Below are 21,390 nucleotides of genomic sequence, written 5' to 3' on the forward strand. Positions count from 1 at the left end.
TGAGGCAACAGGAAACATTTTTTAATGAACGAACAACTTTCACACAGACTGTATCACATTGTTATTACAACATAGATGAGCTGAAATGTTTTTGTACAGATTTGGAGAAAGGGAATCCTAAAAAAAAACCAAGCATATAGAGGTAGTTGAATAGCAATATGGTGGGGGGGGGAAGCATTGTCTTTTATTTCCCTTCACTTGTTACAGTGCAAGAGTAAAATGGCTGCTTAACAAACAAATGGGAAACAAACACACACACGGTTGCCACTGTTTACGTGGCTCGCTTGATATTTTAATCCTGGTATTACTTACAAATGCATAAGATGATGTAACTAGTTTATCTAAAATAAGCCTATGATGCGACATTGACATATTTGCTTTCCTTTTATTTCATTATTAGTGTTGCTTTAACAATAGATAAATGTTAATCAACTTTTAAAATTATACATTAGCTACAGTGCTGCTTTGTAAACTTCTGTTAAATCACGTTGGCTGCAAAAACATTTTAAACAACAGCTACGGAGTCATGAAGCAAAAGCTTTAAAGTGACACCAGGAACAGAGATTACAGGCACTTCTCTCTGGAGGTTAACTCAGCATGTTTGGAAATAAACATCTGTAAGTGAAAATGTCTTCATTTCACCTCTGGATGTGCGTAACTCAGATTATTAAACAGTTGTACAGTGTAATAAGGTGCAAGCTATCATTCTAAGATGAATTGAATGCGTACATTTTATGTGGCTCCTTTTCCATCCTTCTCTTTGTACTCAGAAGGGGCACAAATTGAAGCCCATGCTGCTGCTTTTTAGAACAGTCTTCTATCATAAATCAAAACCTCATTCCTCAGCCCCAAGAATGGGTTGAAAATCTCCCCTTATCCATTGTTTGGGCTGCCCTCCATTTGCATCTTTGTCACACACCACTGCTATGATTCTGCCTTGAGGAGCAGAAATGGATGTGAAGTCAACATGTTGGGAACTCAAGGAATGAGTCCCTGAATAAAACTCCCATCTTGGAAATGGAGTTGGTGTGGGGATCACAGTCCTCCCCAATGCATTGCAAGTCTGTCAACAGTATGCAATCCATTGACAGTAAGAGACCTCTGGGTGCTGTTAACCAGCCTCAGGAGCTCCGCCGCTCCAATGGCCAGTCACAGGGGATTATCTGAGCCCGGGCCAGCTCCACGGGTAGAGCTGGAAGTGCCACATGTGCAATGACTTGGCTTGCCCCTCGCTGCTGAGGCAACACTGGGCTAGAAGCAGTTGGCCTTCAGAAAAGGCAAACTTCAAAAATAGTCATTCTCTGCCCCACTAAGTCAGGGACAGGCACTCTTTTTTCCAAGTTGTCCACAGAAAATTGGTTTGTTTTTCATTTTCTACATTTTGCTGGTTATTTGCTAGCAGCAGTAGTACAGTACAAAGCAGAAAGGCATGATGTCTGCTTGCTACGTAGTATATATATATGTGTGTGTGTGTGTATACACACACACACACACACGCACACACACACACACGTACAGACATACAAAAATTAATCAAAAATAACCTAGTAGGCAAAGACTGGGTCAGTCACGATAGACAGAAGAACCAAGTAAGTGGCACTATCTATGGTGGGGGAAGTCATTTTTCTGGCCTAAATTTAGCTTTATGTCTTTCTTCTATATACCATTCATTCCTACGCTATGCAGCAAAACCAATTTCCCAGCGTATAAATGGTCAAGACCAATTGATTACCTTGTTAAGGTACATCCCAAAGAAAGCCAAAGCTTAGCCTTGCATCCTGCCTTGCAACTAGACAAAAGTATTTAACAGTGAAGACTCAGTTTTCTCATCCATAATATGGGGATAATAACTGCTCTCACAGGGTTGACAGGATAATGATTTAATGAGCTCAGGTATGTGAGATCACCTGGCTCAGTACCTCATATATGGGAATCTCAGTATATTTTTGTTGAATCTGTTACTTTGGGCAACATAAAAAAATACCATCAACTAAGCACAGAAGTCACAAATCATCTGGCATGGGTAAGGTTCTCAATACATTTTGGAGAACAGGAGTGATAAGCTGGTTATTCTAATGGAGCTAGAACTTAAGGCTTCCATTCTATCAGAAATCCTAGGCTGGGCGTGGTGGCTCATTCCCATGCCTATAATCCCAGCACTTCGGGAAGCCCAGGTGGGTGGATCATCTGAGGTCAGGAATTCGAGACCAGCCTGGGCAACATGGTGAAACCCCATCTCTACTAAAACTACAAAAATTAGCCAGGTATGGTGGTGCATGCCTGTAATCCCAGCTACTATGGAGGCTGAGGCAGGAGAATCACTTGAACCTGGGAGGCGAAGGTTGCAGTGAGCTGAGATTGAGCCACTGCATTCCAGCCTGGGTGACAGCATGAGAGAAAGAAAAGAAAAGAAAGAACAAAAGGAAGGAAGGAAGGAAGGAAAGAAGGAAGGAAGGAGGGAAGGAAATCCTAGACCTACAAGCTTTTTAGCCCTTATTGAAGTGGGAAAAATTTTTCTGGTATAGGATTGATCCCTAACTCTGACCTTCATTTGTTCTCCAGTTATTTCATGTTCACAAACAGATTTAACTCCCAAAATAATTATCTGTAAATCTTCAAATTATGGGTCAAAAAGTCAGTGGCATGGATCCCCCCAACTAAGTTTAAAGGGGTTTCAAGTGGATACTGTGTGTAAAGGCAGTGTTTTATACAAATGTAGGCTCTTGATGATATTCTATAACTACGACTAATCTAACAGTAGCTCTTATTTCTTGAATGCATTCTAGGTGTGAGACACTGTGCTAACTGATTTATACATTATCTAATTTAGTTTTTGTCACAATCCTATATGCAGAACTATCACTAGTATTTCATAGATTAGAAATCTGGGGCTTGACAAAAGTTAAATCAATTGCCAGAAGTAACATATCTAACAAGTAAAGAAGCATTCAGCCCTTTTCTTTGTTGCATTTACACTAGATACCAAGAAACTACTCTATTAGGATTGTGTTATGACCACCTGGTCTGGCAACCAGATGGAAGTGGGAGTCTTTTCTGTTCCTTGAGCCTTGTAGAGTTTTCTTGGGCAGAAATCATGCCTATACTTCCATCTATTTCAATTGTTCACCTGCCCAGACTAGTTCCAAACATCAAATCTGATAAACACAATGCTCTGGCAATATAATGTCCAGTAAGTGAGTGCAGAAAAGATCATCTGGTTTCTGCTTACATGAATCTTTTTTATGTTGTCTGGATCATGGCATTCTCCCTTTCCTGTTTCTAGCTACAGTTGGTGATGAGAGAAGTAAGCATTACCCTCTCACCTTAACAGAGCAATGGGTTGTGAGTGAATGATGCAAAAATCATTCACTGTCCGAAATCACATGGTATAATTTTGCATGACGGTACAAATAGTACAATTCATTTCCTCCCTGCTCTAATTGTTTCACTCTGCCAATATAATACTCCTGTACTCATGGCACCTTGCAGGCTGTCCTGCCACTGAAGGACTCAAACTAGCACTAAGCAAGCTAAATAAGGGCTTACTCTTACTCCCCACCCTGTATTCTCCTGCTACACTGAAATATTTCATCCATGCAACTAGCAGCAAGGCAGTACTTAGATAAAATAATTGTTGCCCAGGCTGGAGTGCAATGGTGCAATCTCGGCTCACTGCAACCTCCATCTCCCGGTTCAAGTGATTCTCCTGCCTCAGCCTCCTGAGTCGCTGGGATTACAGGCACACGCCACCACACCTAACTAATTTTGTATTTTTAGTAGAGATGGGGTTTCACCATGTTGGTCAGGCTGGTCTCGAACTCCTGACCTCAAGTGACCAACCCGCGTCAGCCTCCCAAAGTGCTGGGATTACAGATGTGAGCCACCATGCCCAGCCATCTGGTTTCTTTAAAAAGATTATTAAAGGGTTCTATTCTATCTGGCTTATTTATATTTTTAATAAGAAAAAATCCTTCATCAAGTGTTTCTGCCCAGGTCTTGATCCTCAGAATGCTGAGGAGAGGTGTGGTATGAAGGCTAGTTGGGCATGGCTATGATGTGCCAAACTGAACACCATTTCCTTTGAAGAGTTAATTATAATCCTGCCTAAAATCCCATTCCTAAATGCACCGGGGAGAAATTAGATACACTTACAATTAGACTGCTGGAACAAATGGCTATAATAAAAATAATTCTTTCAGCTTTGCTCTGTATTACACACAGAAAATGAAATATTTTACTTTACCTTGGCATATACCATAATCTAGGCCAAATCCCTTAAGTATTTTATACTGTTTAGTTCAAACTGAAAAAAAGTAGACTCTGAAGACAGATGATCTTAGCATCATTCTGAAGTTCTTTTTAGCATCCACTTGGATAGATATGGAAATGGTCTAAGAACTAGTGTCAATGCAGTAAAAAAAAAAGATTAAAGCAAAAACTGCACACTTCTAGTATTGTTATTTCCCTCTAGGTACACGGTAAACCACATCAATAAATAAAGCAATGGACTTTTAAATAGTTACAAACACACATTGTAGAAAAAAAGAATACAGTAGTGCAAAAAATAAATTATTAAAACAGAAAGAAGCATGAACATTATTTTACACAATGCTCTACAAACCTGAACCACTTGGAATGAGACCTCAAGTCAGTGAAATTATACAGCAACATTATTAGTATCTTTGTTTTCACATTTCAACCATGCAGTCATTGATCTATGAAAGAAGGAATACTAAAGCAAAACCCCTTTAAATTTTTGGAAATTTTAATGTTAAAATCCGATTATGTTTTTCTGGGCTCTTAAACACCTCTGCTGTTTATGCAGTTATGCAGCATGTCAAGAAGCATCTTAAGACAGAAAGTTTCAAAAAGGTCACATTCTTTTGGTCTTTCTACTCAATTTTTCTCTGTGATCAACAGCAGGCTAATGCCTCTGTTTGACACCCTCTTCTGATTTTATTGCAATTAGATATATTTACAGGAAGACTCCCCCCAGCGGCAGTGGGGAAGGTGGGAGCTCCTCTTCGGTAATCCACTCACTAGTTTTGGTTTCGGGACATGAAGGCCAGGACTCGTCGAATACCATTCAGTCTGTCCTTTAAGGATGTCATTGCTAGGAAGGGGAGCTGAGCTCGGCTTTCCAAAGGAAGAACTGCTAACGTCCACCAGCACCAGGCTGGGCCATTCGGGTTCATCTGCAACAGAGAAACACAATGGCATCATCCTATCCCCATCCAAGAACATCAGTCTGCAGGTTTCTAAATGCTCAAGGTAAAGACCCCAGGTAGAACAACTTCTGTGTGGCAGATTGCTAACTGCCCCTATATCTATTTTCTCCCTTATTTTAGCAGGGCATAGAGCCACCCAGAAAAAAAAGACGAAATTTCTCAGTTTCCCTTACAGCTAGGTGAGGCCATGAGACAAAGTTCTGGCTAAGAAGATGTAAAGGGAAGTGATATGTGTAACCTCTTGGTCACGCCCTGAGAAAGCAGCATATGCCCTCTGACTTCTTCTTTCTCTCCCTTTCCCCTAGCTAGAACATGGACATGGTGAGGATCAGCCTTCCTCAATCAAGAAGATGAGGGTGACATTCTAAGGATGTTAGAGCTTTGTGATGAAGGAGCCTGGGTCCCTGAAGGCTATCATGGAATAGAGCTGCCCTAGCTGCCCAGGACTTAGCCCCTCCATCTTGTTTAAGCTCCAGTCATTTTTGGTTCTTGTTAAAGCAAACCAACCAATATCCTAACAGGTACCCTATGCCTCCTAGCCAATGTGATTTTACAAGCTGATATCCACTATGTAGTCTCTTCCACTTCTAAGATTCTGCCGAGTTCCTTTGGACTGATGCATTTAACATGCGGGCCTTCAATTCCCATGACCACTTGGCCTTTGCATGTCTTTTAAGTCCCCTCATTTCCTTGCTGTGGCTGAAGCAATAGTCCAGATATATCATGTCACTATATAGGGCCACTGCTATCTTCTCCCCTAAAACCAAAGGCTACAATTTACATTTCCAAAGAATTACAACCCACTTTGCAAAAATTCCAATTCGAAAACATTCACATTAGAAATACATTCTGCCCCTAGATTTTCTTTTAATAAAGAGCTTTTCCATTACACATAAATCCAGTACATTCTGCCCCTAGATTTTCTTTCAATGAAGAGCTTTCCCATTACACAAAAATCCTTCCCCAAAATTCTGTTCGTAAGCAGCTTCCCTGGCACATATTTTAGACATTGGGAACGTATTTTCTACTAAGCCTAAAACAAGCTTTCTGCCCATAACTTTCAGAAGGTTGGTTGTGGGACTGTAGAGAACCATTCTGATCAAAGTGCCTACACCTGAAATTACTTGGCTCCAAACTGGTTCCTCCGAACTTCACCAAATCTCACTGCCTTCTTTGCTTCTTTGTGCCTCTAGCTTCATTTGCATTGTTTTTCCCTCTCTGAAGTTGGCAACATGCTCTCCCTCCTATGATCAGTTCTGAATATTAGACTGATGTTCTGAACTTTCTTTCCCAGGATCATCAACAGAGATATTTCAGCTGGTTTTAACATTTGTGGCAGTTTCTAAGAAACCTCCTCCTGACAGAACATTCTTATCTGTGGGACCACTGGGGATGCATCATTGGCTGGTGCAAACTGGGATGGGTTTGGGTTTTTCTTTCTTGTTGGTACTGCTGCTGCTGAAGCAACATAACAACAGAACTAAGAAGAAAGGAAGTGAAACCCAAGACTTCAACTTTCTATGTCATTAGCCTTTATGAATCACACTGTAGCATCTGTGTTTTCCCCTGTTATCATTGCTGATCTCTATCTTCTGCCTGACTAGGGGAGAATGCTTCCCGGAAAATGAAGGGGAACATTAAGCTTGATCGTGAGCTTGCTCAGAGGTATATGCTGCAGTCCTGACTCACCATGGCCCAGAGCCAGGAGCTGGGTCACAGGAAGCACTAACTGGCCTTTCTCCCTTGAAAACTCATGATGCCTTTGCAGGGGGGAAAGGAGCCACCTTTGTGGTCTGAGGAAAGCAAGACATTGCAGTTCATTAGGGAACAGACTGGTGTCTTAGAGTCTCAGAATGCAAAAGGAAGAGGGGGCTTTAGAACCTGCTTCATGTCAGGGACAAAGTTGAGAAAAGAAAAGGGATCTTCCCAAGGTCATACCCAAGGTCATTCCCAAGGTAAGCAGGTCAGAATATGTATATTTCGATTTTTCTTTTGTGACAGAGTTGGGGATGAGCATAAGTAAAGAATCAAGGAAGTTCTGGAAGTGTTGATACAGGAGAGCCAGCTCAGAGCATAGGAAGAGATGGTGGTGAGGAAATATGTGGTTAGGATATCTCCAGCCTTGTCCCAGAAAGAAAGTATTCCCTGATTTATGCCAGGCAAGCAAAGTTTGGTGAAACTTAACCATCTCCACTCTCCTGGAGAGCTTCTGATCTGCAGCTTGATCTTGCAAATGGGCCTATCCCCCAGGAAGAACATTGATCAGTAGAAACTAACAAACTACTTCTAGTGTAACTCAACCAACAAGTAAATTTAATGATAGGGTCAGTTTTCTCAGGAGGTGTTCAGCCCTGCTGAGGACAAGAGCAAGGGTCTAGACTTGCAGGGCTAAGCATAGATAGAGCAGGGCATGAAAAGTTTCTGTGGTCTTGCAGTTGTAATCTTATAAGGGTAGCTGGCCCTATCCTTGTTCCCAAAGCAATGAGGGAGAGGGTTATGAAGTTCCCCGAAAGCAGCAGCCTTTGGTCTCAGCTCCTAGGACACCCTTCTCTTAATTCCTGGCCTTTGCACGTATCGTCACCCTAACATTACCATGGTATGAATCTGGACTCCCATGGAAGGTTCTTCCGTTGGTGGAATCTGTGTTCCCATTCTGTTATCTTACTTAGCTATCAAAACCTGCGTTGGATCCGAGTTCCTACTGCTTTACTTTAGTTACCCCAATTCTAACTTGGGATCTTTTTGGTCTTACTCATGACACTCACCGTGCAGCCAAACACCACCAAATTTAATCCATCTTCCTCTCTGCATTCGATATGCTGAATGGTAACCACATACCCATCTAATCACAAACACTACGCACTCTCTTCTGGTGGGGCAACCCATTTAAAATAGACATTTTTCTATACCTGGGGATCAGCATCTTTCTCCGGCATGGGACCAAAGTGATTGAGTATCCGATTCTTTAGGGATGATTTGAGCGAATGAAACCACGATGACGCTTGCTCATAGACACAGTTATGTAATCCCATGAGCTCAGCACAAGCCTCTCCCTGAACCTGAAAGTATCAAAGTGGAAGTGAAATATTCTGTACCCTCTCCATCACTCCCTGAGTCACTTTTGACACCTGACTCACTTTGAGCATCCATCCTGCCTCCCGATGGGAAGGCTCACCCGTCCAGCTTTCTCCTGTGTTTGATGTGAAATGCCCCTTAGTCAAGTGCTGCACAGTATATAGATACTGCTGAGCATGGAGGAAGGAGAAAGGTTCAGCTGGGGATTAGGTGAAACAGCAAATCATGCAGAAAACCAGAGATTCAAACTGGCCCGAGTGGAGGTATGTGATTAAACCAGGTTATGATGGTCCATGCCTTTGCCCTTTTCATTTTTACATCTGTTTTCCCATTTCTTGCTGGAAAAGACACAGGAGTGTGTCAGTCTCAGCATGTAACTATCTTGGTCAAACACGTTTACTCAGTCATCAGATATTTGTTAATCTACTATGTAACAAATGTAAATATAAATGAACACAGGATTATTTACCTCTTCTTCCACCCATTAGCTCAGAAAACCAAGGATTAACTAGATAGGTCATCTCTTCTGCCTTATGGGATAATGGATTATTGGGAAGGGCTCATAGCCAGGTTATATATTTTTAAACACAAATCCATGTGTGGATCTGTAATTATCTCAAAAGAAAAAAGTTTAAAATACACATAAATCGATAGATAAAATATATATGTATAGACCCCACCGTAGATCTATTCCTTGGTATCTTTGGCAAAGACTTAATTCTCAGGCTGAATGGGCCCCAGGGTTGGTCTAGGATAGCATTTCTTAGGCATGAATGAGACTCGGCAGCTAAGCAGAGTCAGGACAATAGATGCTGTCACTGCCATTGTGCAACTGGACAGCAATCCAGCAGCATTCAATGTTGCTGCAGCAATTTGGTGTGAAATCCCAAGGCCTGAAAGGGTTCTGAGAAATCCTTTCCCAACTATCTTTGTGTATCAAGTTACGAGGATAGCCTGGCTTTGGGATTCTTGGCAGTGGCCACCCTCACCTTTTGGTCTTCAATGTATTCAATGTCGGCCGTGTTGTAGCCATCCCGCTGGCTCTGATGGAGCACCCTGAAGCGCCTCTTGCCTATGCTGTCAACCACTGAGCGGCCATCGGCAAAGAATTGAACATTTCTGATCTCTAGGATGCAGCCGTATTCTGCAAACCTGTTTATTGAGAATGGAGTCGAGAGAGAATAGATCCTTGATGAGTTCTGTTTCCCTGGCCTGGCCCCCAGCCATTTCTGTAACCCCATGCTGTGGCTCAAGGGACTTCTGCCTATTTTCCTGTCCCTGGATTTACAGCTTCAATTACACAACAGGCAGTGCCTGTGTGAAAAAAAAAAAAAATCGTAATGTATTTTATAACTGCTACCATTTATTGAGCACATACTATGTGCCAGTGCTATAATTTAATGTTTGTCTCCTCTACAACCCACTTTGAAATTTAATGGCATTGTAGCATTATTAAGAGGTAGGACATTTAAGAGGTGATTAGGCCTCCACCCTCATGAATGAATTCATGCTGATATGGTGGGAGTAGGGTTGTTATCAATATAAAAGGGCAAGTTTGATCCCCACCCCCGTTGCCCCTCTGCTATGCCCTTCCACTATGTTATGATCAAGGAAGAAAGCCCTTGCCAGATGCCAGCACCTTGATCGTGAACTTCCCAGCCTCCAGAACCATGAGAAATAAATTTCACTTGTTCATAAATTATTTGTCTGTGGCATTCTGTTACAGTAGCACAAAACAGACTAAGGAAGCCAGGAACTGTGCTCAGTATTTTATGTACATTATTAACTCACCAATCTTCCCAGCAAACCCAATGAGGTAGGTACTATTATTATACCCACTTTACAGATAAGGAAACTGTGATACAGAAAGGTTAAATAACTTGCTCAAACTCAAACTTGTTCCAAGGCTGCAACTACAATATGAATGCAGGCAGTTTGACTCCATGGCCCACACTCTTACAAAACAAGTTTTATAATATATATCACTTGTTTAACCAAATATTAATTGTTTTTTTTCCCTAGCCCTTACCCAACTAACCACCAAAGGGACCCTGATCCTTACAAATGCTCCTATTCTTCAGTTGGCTAAACCTCATGAGCTACGCCTCCCCATCTCCTGGGAATACCCCAAAGTGAAACAGAAATCCCTCATTATCCCACCTCCCTTTGCTCACATGGCTCCTCACTCACCCTCTGACAGGATCTCCAAGGCACATGCCAAACTGTCTCGTGCCTGTCTCAATGCATCTACGAATCATCAGGCGGTAACAAGGTTCAAAGACGTGCAGGGGACAAGGAACGGTGGGATAGGCCATAGTACACACGAAAATAGGCACATTCTTATTAAGGCTGTCAGAAAGAGCAAATGACAGGAATCTCAAAGCAATCGGACAGAACACAAAAATGTTGGTCAAATGTTAGCATGCGATGCCCCTGGGGGAAGGCAAAGAGACACCAAGTTTGTTTTTTTGACAGTGTCACTTGCCAAACAGACATCAAGTTTTGACGGCTAATAGCAAAATATTGAAACGCAATTGACAGTGTGGGGTAAGTCCCATTAGCTGATGCAGAGGTTAGCCTAAGGCAGGTGTCCCCAAACTACGGCCCGCGGGCCGCATGCAGCCCCCTGAGGCCATTTATCCGGCCCCCCGCCGCACTTCAGGAAGGGGCACCTCTTTCATTGGTGATCAGTGAGAGGAGCACAGTATGTGGCGGCCCTCCAACGGTCTGAGGGACAGTGAACTGGCCCCCTGTGTAAAAAGTTTGAGGACGCCTGGCCTAAGGTCTAATAAATTAAAACTGGTGTTCTACATATTTTAATTTGGCTGGAGAAGTTCTGTAGGATCTTAATATTGTGGGTGATAGCTATACCTCATATGTTTTCTTTCTTTCATGCTCTCCACTCAAAACAATCTCTTTAGGAGTTTTGCAGGCTGCATAGGGAAGGTTGCTGATGAAGTAGACTCAGCAATCCAGAGGGATGGTGGGAAATTCTCTGTAAGGTCCCTAGGGCATCTCAAATTTGCCAGGCCCCCCAAAGAATGTGCAAAGGAGGCCCAGCTGAAAGGGGGAAGGACCAAGAGATAGGCAAGAGTAATCCAGCCCAGTGATGCTCAAATGCTTCTTGCATCAGAATTACCAGGGGGTCTTAAATCAAGAGAACGTGGACACCACATTACCAGAGATACTGATGTGTTAGTTCTGTAATTGGGAACCAGGAGTCTGCCTTTCTTTTCTTTTTGTTTTGTTTTGTTTTTTGCTTCTTTGCTTGTTTTTGAGATGGAGTTTCACATGTCACTCTATCGCCCAGGTTGGAGTGCAGTGGCACGATCTCGGCTCACTGAAACCTCCACCTCCCGGATTCAAGCGATTCTCTTGCCTCAGCCTCCTGAGTAGCTGGGATTACAAGCGTATGCCACCATACCTGGCTAATTTTTGTATTTTTAGTAGAGATGGGGTTTCACCATATTGGCCAGGCTGGTCCTCAACTCCTGACCTTAAGCAATCCACCTGCCTTGGCCTCTCAAAGTGCCAGGATTACAGGCACGAGCCACTGCACCCAGCCCTGCCTTTCAATAAGTACCTACAGAGATTTGCATATACAACCCGTTGGGGAACCAAAATAGAGCCAGCTCCTCTGGGATAGTTGTCTTCTTATTTGTCTAGTAAATCCAACACAGGAACATCTGAACCTAAACCTATCAAGAGATATGAGACCACCTGCCCAAATCTCAAAAGGATTAAGTTTAGGATTCATTTACATAGAAAGCCCTAATACATCTCAGTATTTGGTGTTTTTTTTTTAGATGGAGTTTCACTCTTTTTGCCGAGGCTAGAGTGCAACAGTGCAATCTGGGCTCACTGCAACCTCCGCGTCCCGCGTTCAAGCAATTCTTCTGCCTCAGCCTCCTGAGTAGCTAAGATTACAGGCATGTGCCACTACATCCGGCTAATTTTGTATTTTTGGAAGAGACGGGGTTTCTCCATGTTGGTCAGGCTGGTCTCAAACTCCAGACCTCGTGATTTGCCCTCCTCTGCCTCCAAAAGTGCTGAGATTATAGGCATGAGCCACGATGCCCAGCCCTCAGTATTTAGTAAGACCTTAAATGAGATTTGAGATGAGGCTTAGAGAGGCTCAATGCTAATTTACAGATCAGAAATAAAGATAAAGATGCCCTGAGTAGTTCCAATGTAAATTAATGAGAAAAACAGATTTCTAGTTTCTGAGAAAAACATTATTCAAAGTGAGGAGTGCATTCAAACAAGCCACTGGCAGAGTTTATGAATGTTCTCTACACAATGGGCATGAAATCAGAACCATTTTTGCTGTCACGAACCTGTCTGGAATGCTGTTAGGATTCTACTGGGGTTGGGGAGAGGGGAGGGCAGAAGCAAGAGAGACAGAAATTAGTGACTGCCTCCTGCTTTTTCTGCTAAGGGAGCTGTTCTTGCAGCCAGGCAGGGCACTGAGAACCTCACTGACGCCTCTGCCCCTTCCCTTCACCTCTCACATTACCTGCACATGGCAGAGAAAGCACTTAACAAGTATCAGTACTATTACCATTAATTAAGCGCTTACTATGCACAAGTTCATTTGATCTTCATAAGTCCATTAGGTGGCCAGGCACGATGGCTCACGCCTGTAATCCCAGCACTTTGGGAGGCCCAGGTGGGTATCGCTTGAGGTCCGGAGTTCAAGACCAGCCTGGCCAACATGGTGAAACCCTGTCTCTATTAAAAACTTAAAAAATTAGCTGGGCATTGTGGTACATGCCTGTAATCTCAGCTACTTGGATGGCTGAGGCAGGAGAATGGCTTGAACCTGGGAGGCAGAGGTTGCAGTGAGCCAAGATCACACCACTGTACTCCAGCCTGGGTGACAGAGTGAGACGCCATCTCAAAAAAAAAAAAAAAAGAAGAAGTCCATGAGGTAAGAACTAAAATTATTCTCAAGCTACAGATAAGGAAATTAAGGCCCAGAAAGGTTAAGTGACCTGCCTGAAGTAGACTGGTCATGAAGTAGACTCACTTTGAAGTAGAACTGGGTCTTAAGCCTGGTTCTGGTTGACACCAAAGTTCCTAACCTCATAGCGACTCCTTATATATCTGAAAACAATCTTTTAGACGTTTTGTTAAGTTCCCCTGATTAAGCTACTCCAATTTACTCTTGCCAACAATATCCGTTACTGGGGCCAGGGCATATCTTCTGGTTTCGCTTATGCTTCTTCAGGAGTATGCTGGCATGTTTAAGAACTGGCTCTCTGGGTGCAGGGGAAGCCTTGGTTTGTAGCACTTGCCAATTTCTATGGTGTACTCTCACCACGGCCAATTTCAAGCAACTAGCATGATATCACTAAGTGGGAAGCTTGGAAGAAATGTGCACATTCAGCTCTCATGAGCATCTATGAATGAAACAAAATAGAAATATGCATATACATACTTAGAAAGTTCTTCCATTTCCTCTTCATAAAGCTTCCTTCGTTCCTTCAGTTCTTCTGGAAGGAATTTAGCTATTAGCTCCTCCATTATTACATTTTTGCTGTATTTTCTTGATGCCAAGCACTACATGGGGGGAGGCAATTAGATAATATGCAGTCATCAGTAAAATACTTCTGATGCAATCAGTATACTAGTTAAATGACCCACATATTGCAGTAATCTGAACCCACAAATTAGCAGCTGATATCATCATAATAGTATGTATTTTCTGGATGTTGGAGTTTCATTTAAAAAAAACACATGCAATTGATTATCTTTATAATTAGAAAAAAGTATTTTAACAAGGAGGTAAAACCTGCATTGAAGTTTTTATCACTGAAATCAATTTTCAGTTGTAACACTGAAATCAAGATCATGTTCTTGTCCAAAAAGTGGGGGAAGGGGGATTCTTCCCTTTCCATTTTTTGATTATCATGTTTACAAGCTCACAGAAGTGGTCTCCATCTGGGATATGCTCAAAGTTAGTGGCCAAAAATTTCAGGGAACTTTCAATCACTGATCCTTTCCTGCACTGCCCCACTCTCAGCCTAACCCAATGCTTGGCTTCTGGATACTGTCAAGTCTATATTATATTTTCTCTTTTAATTTTAGTTTATAAAAACACAAACAGCTAAATATTGGTGATTTCATTTGTCTATTTGCCTTTCTAATATACCATGTAGGTATCACTGGGATCAAAAGTCATGACTTCAAGAACTGGACTCAGGCTCAATTGTCACTGTTACTCTCCTCCCAAACAACCCTGCCAAATGCATGCCCAGGGAGGCTTAAGTAGTGGATATTTAACGGTGTGAATCAAACAAGTTAAAACATCTGCAGAGAATTGCTCGCTATGGAAATTACCCCTACAGACCCAGCAGGGGGAGCGCCTGAGTATAAAACTGTTGGCTTCAGACAATGTTGTTCCTTTCTTATATGGGCTGTGTCTATTCTGCAGTGAACATGATTGGAATACTTAATTCTATGTAAAATGGTGCAAGTGTGACCCCTATGTGAATACACAGAGATAGATGAGAATACCTTCTAGCCCCCGAGTCTGAGACCCTGTAGCATCTGTCTCCAGGATGCCTAATCTGCCACTGCCATTCCCTGGCTATGGGAGAATCAACTGCATTTCCCAGTCCCACTTTTGGGGGATAAGCAGTGACTGAGGAGGTAGCCAGTCCAAAAAGCAGGTGACTCCTCTGCTGATTTTAAAACAAAAGGCCAGAAAAGGCACATACTAAAATGTTAAGTAACAGTGGTTTTCTCTAGGTACTGAGCATATGGGTAGATTTTTCTTCTTTCCGCTTAACCTGAATTTTCCAGTGCTACAACAACACAAATGTATTATTTAAGTATAAGGACCATGGACTTCTCACCTGCAATCAGGCCAGCAAATCCTACTCCTTTATCTAGGGAAAGGTATGACATTGACCCTACTCCCAATCCCAACACATACCCTCAGGTATGATCATTTCACTCCATTCCCTTCATTTAAATACTGGGGTGATGGTAAAGCTCAACACGTGACTTTTCTGGACCTGTAGTCACCTAGAGATGGCCTTGCATCTCCAATCTCCCCTCAGGAATGACAGGGGTAAAGGAACATTAACACCAATTGTAAAATGTGGCACACAAATCCCTGAGGGAGGGAAAACAAGATGGATTCTCAGGTCTTCTTTTTCTACAGGAAATCCTTCCAGTTCAATTGAAAAATAAAGATGGGAGTCTGTGTGATTAGTTTTAGAGAATCTGGAAGCCCTAGAGGGCTGCTATCTGCTAAACTGGCTTACTGCAACAGCTCTAGGGCTTCCAGATACAGTGACTCCTGAGGGGCTGGATAACAATAAAGTTCTTCGAGGTTCTTCTGGGGCCTTAGGAGCTGTTATCTTCAAGCCACAGAATAAACATTGATGATAAGGGAACATCAGGGCTGATCTAGTCCAATCCTGGAGGGGACAAAAGATTTACTCAAGATTATAGTGTATCAGGTGCCACAGTGAGATTAAAAAGAGGACCTATGTATATCGCCTATTTAATACTTTTGTTTCCAACCCAAATTAATTTCCATACTTACACTGCATAAAAAGCTACATGTTGCCTCATTTTCCTGAAGGACTTTATGGGGAAGGGGACAATGGCTATAAGACAGGAGACATAGGCCTGGCACGGTGGCTCAGGCCTGCAATCCCAGCACTTTGGGAGGCTGAGGCAGGTGGATCACCTGACGTCAGGACTTCGAAACCAGCCTGACCAATATGGTGAAACCCCATCTCTACTAAAAATGCAAAAATTAGCTGGGCATGGTGACATATGCCTATAATCCCAGCTACTCAGGAGGCTGAGACAGGAGAATTGCTTGAACCCAGGAGGCAGAGGTTGCAGTGAGCTGAGATCGCACCACTGCACTTCAGCCTGGGCGACAGGGCGAGACTCTCTGTCTAAAAAAAAAAAGGTATAGGAGAAATAGATGGTTCAAGGGAGTAACGTGCCCTACCACAGTGCAGTGGCTTGGGGTCCAATTGAACACTGTCTTAGTGCCCAATTTCAAACAAGCTAAACCAAACAAGAAAGAAATACTGATTTAAACCAAACAATAAATATTGATTTACCTGTGAAAGACCATCTTTGCACAGTGGACACTTTGCGTTGTGATCTAGGCATCTTTCCAGGCATTTTAAGCAAAAAGTATGCCCGCAAGGTGTTGTGACTGGCTCATAGAATAATCTGAAATTTAGGAATCAAAATGGAAGAAAACTGCAATAAGACCAAAAATAAAAGAGTGACTCAAAGCTAAGGTTTTAAAACATTATTTAGAATATTTTAGGGTGGGGGAGGAGTTCTTTTTCAAAAATCACTGTTGTACTTCACATAAACATTTGCCTTTCATTTTTGAGCTGGATTATAATAATACATTTATTAATGTTTAGGGCATAGGTAGATCATTTTTTAACATCGATTCTAGACGATCTCTTCTGGGAAATTCAGATTTTTTGCCCTGTCTGGTCTAAGAAGAATAGAGGTTAATGCACAGAGTATCTAGATGAATTCCATTCTGAAAATATTTAGCCAACCTGTTCATCTGAGTATATGTAAAGACACAGATACACACACGTACACACACACTCTCTCTCTCTCTTACACGTTTACCCATTTAAGCACTTTATATCCTATTACCATGAAAAAAAAACTTTGTTAGCTAGGCTTGCTTCCTCTTTTCATCTAAGCAATATTAATGCCTGAAGGATCTCCAAGTTGTTTAATTTTTATAGAGGCAGGAGAATAGTATTGTTGGTGTGCTTACTGATATAGACTAGATATGGATCTATATTGATGCATATACATCCATATATACATACATACACATGTGTACATACATATGTATACATACATACACTTCAATTCAGTACTATTTTAATTGCTTCGAGAGAGCAGGATGTTTTCAAAGCAATCTGGGAATCCTTTTATAAAGCTGTTCTGTGCCTTCAGAGATTCATGGGCTTACTTTGCTTTAAAAAACGGCTCACCTGCAGCGAGATCAGTGAGTGAGGGTAGCTGAAGATGACCGTTGACGAGTAGGGCTTGCACTCACCAAGAGGAGGAGCACAGGAAGAAGGGAAAGACCCCTGCCTGACCAGCCTATTTTGACCTCACAAGAGTGTTCAGTGGCGAGTCAGAGGCTGCCAGCTGCACGGCTCCCTCGTGTGGCCAGGAGGTGCACCAGCAGCCTGGCCAGCATTGCCAGGCTGAATGGAAGAATCAACATGTCAGTTGAAAAGTACTGGAGAAGAAATTGAACCCACTAACTAGAATGAACCTGAGATCCAGAGGGGTTGAAGTCACTTGTCTAAATGTGCACAGCCAACTGTTGACAGATGAAAGTCTATCCAACTTCCACTTCCAGTCATGTCCCTTTTCTGTTGCAACAATAATTCTCTTTTTAAATTTTTTTAGTAGAGACGGGGTTTCGCCGTGTTAGCCAGGATGGTCTCGATCTCCTCACCTCGTGATCCGCCTGCGTCGGTCTCCCAAAGTACTGGGATTACAGGCTTGAGCCACCGCACCCGCCCGACAACAGTAATTCTCAACTATTGCTGTGCATTAGAATCACTTGGGGAGCTTTACCTTTAAAAAGCCTTATTGGCTGGGCGCAGTGGTTCCTACCTGTAATCCCAGCACTTTGGGAGGCCGACGCGGGGGGAGATCACGACGTCAAGAGATCGAGACTATCCTGGCCAACACGGTGAAACCCCGTCTTTACTAAAAATACAAAAATTAGCTGGGCGTGGTGGGATGCGCCTGTAGTCCCAGCTACCCGGGAGGCTGAGGCAGGAGAATTGCTTGAACCCGGGAGGCGGAGGTTGCAGTGAGCCGAGATGGCACCACCGCACTCCAGCGTGGCCCCTGTCAACAGAGCAAAACTCTGTCTCAAAAAAAAAAAAAAAAAAAAAAAAAGCTTTATTGATGCAAAATTGACATATAATGAATGGAACAGACAAAGTGTACAATTTGATAAGTTCTGACATATGTAAACACTTATGAAACCATCGCCACAATCAAGATGCCCATCACTCCTGAATGTTTCCTCTTGTCCCTTTTTATGGCCTCCTTCCTGCCTCCCCCAATCACCTGAGGAACTTATAAACTCTAGATACCCAGTAGGGCACCTACAGAGATTCAAATCGGTAGGCCCAGCATATAGGACAGTCATCAGGAATTTTTTTTTTTTTTTTTTTTTGAGATGGAGTCTCGCTCTGTAGCCCAGGCTGGAGTGCAGTGGTGCGATATTGGCTCACTGCAACCTCTGCCTCCAGGGTCCCAGTTGAAGCAATTCTCCTACCTTAGCCTCCCAAGTAGCTGGGATTACAGACACAAGCCACCATGCCCAGCTAATTTTTGTATTTTCTTTTTTTTTTTCAGTAGAGACGGGGTTTCACCATGTTGGTCAGTCTCATCTTGAACTGATTTCATGATCCTCCCGCCTCGGCCTCCCAAAGGCATCACAGGAATTTTTTAAAGCCTCATGGTGGTTTTAATGTACAGCCAAGGTTGAGGATCATTGTATTACACAGTCCCATTAATCTCTGCATAGGCAAACTTTCTGTATTGGTCTTCAAATATCAGTTACCTGTGGAGCATTAAAAAAAACATACATGGTGAAGCTCCACTGGTTAAAGTTCCAGATTCAGCAGGTCAAGGAGACAAGCAGAGATGGGATATTTTTAACAAGCCAGTGGAGGTCTGGAGTAGGAGAGAGATTTTTTTATATATTCACCTTTTTGGTATTTTTTGAATTTTATGATTCTGTTTAAAAAGTACTTTAACAAATTAATTAAGATTAATAAATTGTAGTTATCAAATTAGCCAAAAAGCAAAGTTTTTTTTTTTTTTAACTATTTATGATGGAGGTCCCAGTGCACTAAGACAAGAAAAAAATTTATGAGAACTGGAAAGGAAAAAACCAAATCTGTCATTATTCCCAAATGATATGATGATGAAGTTGCAAAATCTAAAAGAATCTACAAATTATTAGAATAAGAATTAACAGAATTAACAAGGTTACTAGCTAAATAGACACATGCACACACACAATTATAGTTCCATATACCAGCAATAAACATTAGAAATGCCACCATCTTAAAGATAACATTTACAACTGTTTTTAAAAATCAAATGCCTGGGAAGAAATCTTACAACAGCTGTAGGAGACCTCTATTGGAAAAAGCTACAAACACCTCATCGAAAAAAAATTAAACAACTAACCAAGTCCCAATAAAACAATCTCAAACTATTTCATTTGTTTGTTTTTGTGGAACTTGACAAGTTGATTTCTAAACTTTATAAGGAAAAGCAAAGTGTCAAGAGCCAAGGTACGTCTGAAGAGCAACGATGTGGGAGGACTCACTCTACCAGATAACAGAACATATAAAGCTGTGGTGATTAAAACAGTATATGACTAGCAAAAGGACAAATAGACACATGGAATAGAATAGAAAGCCCAGAAACAGATCCAGACGTGGATTCTTGATTTATGACAAATGTGGCACTTCAAAGCAGATGGGGAAAAGATTTTCAATACATAAATAGCATTCTCAGTAAATGGTATTAGGAGAGTTGGTTATCTATAGGGGGAAATGGAATTGGAGCATGTCTCATATCATCTGCAAAAATCAATTCCATGTGGGCTGTAAAAATAAATGTGAAAAGCAAAACAGCCGGGCGCAGTGGCTCAAGCCTGTAATCCCAGCACTTTGGGAGGCCGAGGCGGGTGGATCACGAGGTCGAGAGATCGAGACCATTCTGGTCAACATGGTGAAACCCCGTCTCTACTAAAAATACAAAAAAATTAGCTGGGCATGGTGGCGCGTGCCTGTAATCCCAGCTACTCAGGAGGCTGAGGCAGGAGAATTGCCTGAACCCAGGAGGCGGAGGTTGCGGTGAGCCAAGATCGCGCCATTGCACTCCAGCCTGGGTAACAAGAGCGAAACTCCGTCTCAAAAAACAAAAAAAAAAAAAAAAGAAAAGAAAAGAAAAGAAAAGAAAAACAATGAAACTTTCAGAAGATGAAGCAGCCAGGCACAGTTGCTTACATGTCTAATCCCAGCTACTTGACGAGGAGGGCTGAGGCAAGAGGATCACTTGAGACCAGGAGTTTGAGACCTCGAGTCTCAAAAAAATTAATTAGTTAAATAAAAGTAAATAAAGATAAAATATGAGAATATCTTTATGACCTGAAGGTAAAAAAATGAATTGCGACACAAACCCTACCTATAAATGAAAAGACTGATAATTTTGACTGTATTAAAATGAAGAGCTTTTGGCTGTGAGCAGTGGCTCATGCCTGTAATCCCAGCACTTTGAGGCTGAGGCGGGTGGATCATCTGAGGTCAGGAGTTTAAGATCAGCCTGGCCAACATGGCAAAATGCAGTAAAAATTAGCCAACCATGTTGGCACGTGCCTGTAATCCCAGATGCTGAGAAGGCTGAGACAGGACAATCGTTTGAATCCAGAAGGCAGAGGTTGCAGTAAGCTGAGATAGCACCACTGCACTCCAGCCTGGGTGACAGAACGAGACTCCCTCTCAAAAAAAGGAAGAAGAAGTGCTTTTAAGTTCATCAGAAAATGTCATTAAGAGGGCAAAAAGGCAAGCCAGAGTAGAAGAAAGTATCTGCAACACACATGACTATCAAAGAACTTGTATCTAGAGCATACATAGAGCCCCTAGAAGTCAGTAAGAAAAAGAGGGAAGCCAACAGAAAATGAACAAACATTCATATGCACCAGCAGGTGTAAACAATGTTTATAATAATGTTGCCCACGATATCCCTTAACTAAATACACCCAAACATCCATCCATAAGAGAACTGATAAACAGACTGTGGAAGATTCATACAGTGGGATACTATATAATAATGAAAATTAACAAACTTCACCAACATGCAATAACTTGGATATATCCTAATATTGAGTAAAATAAACCAGATTGAAAGAATAAACTCTGGATAATTCAGTTTATATAAAGCTTTTACACAGGTAAAACTAGGTTGCATTGCTTAGAGATACATATATGGGTAGTAAAGCTATAAAGAGAAACAAGATAAAAGT

General features: G+C 42.0%; 1 protein-coding gene across 3 annotated transcripts in view; it reads right to left on the reverse strand.

The window, feature by feature from the left end:
* The window catches only part of LONRF3 (LON peptidase N-terminal domain and ring finger 3), a 49,652-nt gene continuing 28,262 nt past the window's right edge, over positions 1-21,390 (reverse strand). For all 3 annotated transcript variants that reach the window (XM_074392118.1, XM_010341695.3, XM_010341694.3), the window contains 6 exons: positions 16,397-16,511; positions 13,744-13,865; positions 10,494-10,652; positions 9,293-9,455; positions 8,138-8,287; positions 1-5,195 (listed from right to left, as the gene is read on the reverse strand). In XM_074392118.1, the coding sequence (XP_074248219.1) occupies positions 5,040-5,195; positions 8,138-8,287; positions 9,293-9,455; positions 10,494-10,652; positions 13,744-13,865; positions 16,397-16,511 (865 nt within the window). In that variant the 3' untranslated portion in view covers positions 1-5,039. The remainder of the gene's footprint in view (positions 5,196-8,137; positions 8,288-9,292; positions 9,456-10,493; positions 10,653-13,743; positions 13,866-16,396; positions 16,512-21,390) is intronic.

The sequence above is a fragment of the Saimiri boliviensis genome, chromosome X (genome assembly GCF_048565385.1).
Source record: "Saimiri boliviensis isolate mSaiBol1 chromosome X, mSaiBol1.pri, whole genome shotgun sequence".
In the NCBI taxonomy this organism is placed as follows: domain Eukaryota; kingdom Metazoa; phylum Chordata; class Mammalia; order Primates; family Cebidae; genus Saimiri; species Saimiri boliviensis.